The sequence below is a fragment of the Corylus avellana genome, chromosome 11, assembly GCF_965113065.1.
Source record: "Corylus avellana chromosome 11, dhCorAvel1.hap1.2, whole genome shotgun sequence".
In the NCBI taxonomy this organism is placed as follows: Eukaryota; Viridiplantae; Streptophyta; class Magnoliopsida; order Fagales; family Betulaceae; genus Corylus; species Corylus avellana.
Window position 1 is genome coordinate 15,750,867 of NC_142500.1, and position 4,972 is coordinate 15,755,838.

General features: G+C 35.8%; 1 protein-coding gene across 2 annotated transcripts; it reads left to right on the forward strand.

Annotated features, from left to right (window-relative positions):
- Positions 1–1,086: 1,086 nt before the first annotated feature.
- LOC132166079 (uncharacterized) lies at positions 1,087–4,194 on the forward strand. Of its 2 annotated transcripts, none has more exons than XM_059576831.2 (3): positions 1,087–1,253; positions 1,816–1,960; positions 3,544–4,194. In XM_059576831.2, the coding sequence occupies exons 2-3, from the start codon at positions 1,841–1,843 to the stop codon at positions 3,976–3,978; spliced, it is 555 nt and encodes a 184-aa protein (XP_059432814.1). In that variant the 5' UTR covers positions 1,087–1,253; positions 1,816–1,840; the 3' UTR covers positions 3,979–4,194. The 2 variants fall into 2 exon arrangements, with proteins under 2 accessions (XP_059432814.1, XP_059432813.1); XM_059576830.2 differs by having other exon boundaries at positions 1,099–1,253; positions 3,538–4,194.
- The last annotated feature ends 778 nt before the right edge of the window (positions 4,195–4,972 follow it).

The following is a 4,972-nucleotide window of genomic DNA, read 5'->3' on the forward strand; positions in this document are numbered from 1 at the left end:
AATTCCTTATCTTACTTTTAAGCTTCTTGTTATTTTTTGGGTTGATTGGTATTCTTTTCTTTTTGTTTAATTTTTTTCAATAAATTTCTTACTTACAAAAAAAAAAAAACAATTCATAGTTCGAAAAAAAAAAAAAAAAAACCATTATTTAATTTGTGCCACCCAATCACTGTCTGCCACAAAACTTCTCGGTGAAGACACTGAAGAGTCTAGAAGCAAAGTCAAATTCAGAAAAAAAAAAAAAGAAAAAAAAAAATAACTAGTTAAAAACTGGGCAAAATTGCACTCCGCTCTTCAAAGCTTGATAAGGTTTCAATTTTAGTAATTCATTTTCTCAAAGTTTTTAATTTTTTACAATTTGACCAATATTATCTCAAAATTCTCATATTGCTCATAATTTTTATTTTTTTTTTATTAAAAAAAAAATTGAGGGTGCAAAAATAGCCAGATGGTCAAAGGGGTGGCCGTAAATTTTTTTAAATTTTTTATAAAAAAATAAAAAATTAGCGACAATATGAGAAGTTTTGGATACAATTGGTCAAATTGTAAAAATTTGAAACCTTGGAGGATGAATTGCTAAAATTAAAATTTTGGAAGTCAAATTGCAAATCGCTCCAAATTTTGGAGGAATAAAATATAATTTGCCCTAAAAATTGGATTCTAGTTTCAGAACCAAAATATTAAATAAATAAATAAAATATATATATATAAAAAAAGAAAGTAAAATCGTATTCAAACTTTAGTTGGGTTTATTAAGTGAACCATGGTTAAAAGCGCTTAAACTACTTTAAAGCAAAGAGAGAATTTAAATAAAAAAAAAAAAAAAGAATAAAAAGCAAGAGACAGAGAATATTTTAATGAAAAATCATTCCTAGAACTCTCCCTAAAAAGAATCATTAAAAAGTTTTAATTTTCTTTCAACCCGTTAAAATAAATTAAAGTTAGCAAAACCCACACTTGTCCAGACTCGCGCTCTTTGGGCAGCCCGAAGGAGCGCTGATAACTGATAAGAACGCTGCCCGACCTACCCGAAACCTGACTGAAAAAATTACGGGCAGTCAGTCAGTCACCACCAGTACTCTCTCTCTCTCCCCCTCTGAGACCTCTGATATTTCTATATCTTTCTTTCTCTGTGTCTCTACGATCACGATCAGACGGTCCAGAATGCACGGAGTCTCTGCTGCTTGATTTCTGTGGTTTTATAGCCTGAAACCCCCAGATCCCGCATCTCCGCGCCCAGATCTTGCTTACGGGTATGGTTTCCCTCTCTAATTCTTGACCTTAATATCGATTTTTCGGCTTGATTTCTAGCTATTTAGGCTTCATCTCTCGTTTCCTCTCCTATTTTTACAGTTTATGCTTCTAATCCCTTTTTTCATGGCGATTTTGAGGTTTCCGGTTTAGTTTTGGCGAATCTTAGCCCGATTTGCTTGAATTATTTGATTTCCAGCCAGTTTTGTGAACTTTTCCTTCAGAGTCTCTTGCTTTTGCTGCGATTCTGCTATTTTCCGGCGAAACTAACGGCCAACTCCGTCGCCGGAGAATTTTCTCTGCTCTGAAAGTGATTCTTTGTCTTTTTTGCTAAAACTATCCGTTAGTAACACTTTTATTCTCTCTTATTTCTTTTTCGAAAAATAACACTTTTTTCGCACAGATTAGAATTATTATTATTATTTTTTTTTTTTTTAAGAATTTAATTTCAGCGTCGTCTGTCTGTGAGTCTGTGACGTATATGGAGTGAGATCCAACGGTTGCGATGAGTTTATGACGGATCTGACAGTCAGCAGCTTACTTAGTCATTTCGTGTTTGCACAGGTTTCTTGTTTTCCTTGCGGCGAACATGGAGGCCAACCATGGTTCAGTGGTAGTTATGCTTGGTTACGGGGCGCTAAAGTGCGCCGGGGAGGCTTTAGCGACTTTGCTTCTATCGGCTCTGGTCAAAGCCCAGCTTTTCGCTCCGGTAACTCACTGCCTTCTAAATTTAGCACTCTCTCTTTCTCTCTCTTTTTATTTAGAAAAAAAGAATTCTATCTTCTACAGTTTTTGAGTGTTACGGATGGTTTGGATTAACTCCTTTTGTCTCTTTTGTTTGTTTCACGGTCCATGCTAACATGTGCGGATGCCTTTTCATTTCCCTTATCCTGCGCTCTTCCCTGCCTTTTCCTTATTTCTTTCGTCTTTTTATTTTTAGGTTTTTTCTGTGTGTCTGTGAATGTATGTACGCCTTAGGACTTTTACCACTTGCCTTTTGTCGAGGCTAAAGTACGCCGGGTTTGTTTCGAATTCCCTGGACGATGCCCCGGCGTGGTAGTTACGGGCGATATGCTCTTGTCGGTGGTTGCTAACGTGCGCGCTGGTGTCTGTTTAATCTTTAAAGGTATAATAATAATAAACTAGTCCGGATTTGGGGGAAGAGTATTAACTGTGGTTTTGGGCGGAGTTTGAGTTCCGGTTTGTCGCACGTTGGAAGAAAATCTTTTTTGTCGTTTTTGATGTGGAAAAAGTCAAAATCCAAACGGATGGGTATCTTTCATGAATAGTATTGTGTCCCCAAAGGAATATTCTTTGGGATATGCTCCTCAAGAGACGCGTTTCGTTCGATCCTTCTCCTGCCTTCCTACTTCAAAATTTTTTACAACAATTATTTAAAAAAAAAAAAAGAAAGAAAAGAAAGACCGTTGTTTAGTATTATCATGTAATGTTTATTCTAATCTTTAGGTGTGACTGTGACACTGTCCTATTGTCTAATAATAGTCTTTATGGTTTCTTTTGAATTTTTTTTATTTTTTTAAGTTCTTTTGAACTTTTTATGATGGTCAGCAGCTGCACTAGCAGTCGTCCTCTTTTTGATCTTGTCTGGGTTTGAACTTTGTGTGAATTTCCCCATATGCTGCTGAAATAAATTTCCCTTAAAATATTTTGTTGGACAGAAATTTCCGACAAATGGGTTGGAAAAACATGTACCTTAACACGTGTCACGTTTAGAGAGTTTTTCCAACCTAGATTGTTGGAAATTTATGTCCTTGTTTAAATGGGTTTTTTTTTATTTTTTATTTTTTATTTGGGGTACAATTTAGACTATTTGAAGCATATTTCCCAATTTCGACTATTGGAAGTTGACTTTGAATCAGTACCGACCTAAAAACTATCCGGTAAGCTAACAGGGAAAGGCTATTGTTGAGATCTATTCGCAATCTCCTAGGTGGGAAGTTTCTATTTGAAGCATATTTCCCTTTTTTCTTTGTGGTGATAGCATATTCCTTTACCACCAATGTCCTGTCATTATTGGCTTTTTGAAAACAGCAATTATGGCCTTTTTGTTCGATGTGCATTTGAATAGATGGGATTCCTTGATACTCAGGCTACAACCGTTGGGCTTTGGCCTTTTTTTTTCCTAAAACAAAATAATCAATCTTGTCATGAATGCATCCACGTTATTCCCTAATAGTCTTACTGAATATGTCTTATTATGTCTGGTGGATGGAAATAGCTTGATTTATATAACATTCTCCCTGTTTGGCCTGCTTTGGAACATAGCTTCAGGATCCTATCATCAAAGGAGATCAACATGCTCAATGCCAAGACAAGCAAGTTGATGCTGACGGAGACGATGGCAATGAGGATGATGGGGACGACGATGAAGAGGGGAATGGTGGATTTGAAGAAGGCGAAGAGGACCTCTCGTCTGAAGATGGAGGGGAATACGGTAGCAACCCCAACAACAATAAGAGCAACCCAAAGAAGGGTCCGGATGGTGGGGCGGCAGGCGGAGCCGAAGAGAACGGCGAAGAGGAAGAGGACGACGAAGAAGACGGTGAGGATCAAGATGATGACGAGGATGGTGATGATGATGATGACGACGACGACGATGGCGGGGAAGAGGACGAGGAGGAAGAAGGCGTAGATGAGGAAGAGAACGAGGAGGAAGAAGATGAGGATGAGGAAGCACTGCAGCCCCCAAAGAAGAGGAAGAAGTGAAACACTAGAGCTGAGGAGCCTCCCCACAAGTACTGTGGCTCTATGTGACTTGTTACCTAACTTCACGATCGTATTTTAGCATTATGATGAGGAGGCTTTTTTTAGGACCATGGTTTTATTGGTAATTATATTTCTATTGCACGACTAGAGTACTGTATAACTATTGAGCTGAGGCAATGATAAATTTGACAAAAATGTTATGGGTTTCGGTTTTAACTACTTTTTAGTCTTTCTATTCTAGAATTTATAAAGCATATTTGTGCCTTTTGGTTGTTAGATTTATGAGAGCATATTTTTGCAAATTGGCTAGTCTATATTCTAGGAAAGAAATCCGCTTATGAAACTGATAATTTATCACATTTAATTGTAATCCAAGGTTTCAATAGCTCAAAAAAAAAAAAATCTCGATAGCAAAATGCTAGGTATTTTTATGGTGTTTTTTTTCGTTGTGATGTAACTTTTAAAATCACCAATAAATTAAAAGTTAATAATAATTTTAAATTTAACGGTAAATTTAAGAGTTACATACAATTGAGAGGACATTAACACTATAAGAACATCTAGCATTTTTCTTTAATAAAGTAACATATACCGTTACATGCATTTTAAATGCTAGAGGACAAATGCCAATCTTATTAACAATACATATAATAATCACTTATTCTAAAGGCATGTTTAAAAAAAAAAAAAAAAAAAAAAAAAAAAAAAACCCTTCAACCTTTACAAATTGAAGGGGTTAATTCGGTCCAACCAACAAAAAGATAGAAGAAAAGAAGGGTCAAACTATTGGACTAAAATTCGGGGTGTAATGGAATAGATGTCTTGCAAGTTGCAGATGTAAACTTGCTTGCCAATTTCCAAAAATTGACCAGAAAGACCAAGGTAGTCAACCATTGCGATTACCATACTATAAATTAATTATTTATTTTTCAAATATATATAAATAATAAATATAATAATCTACTAACATTACTTTAATCCACTGTTTACCGTC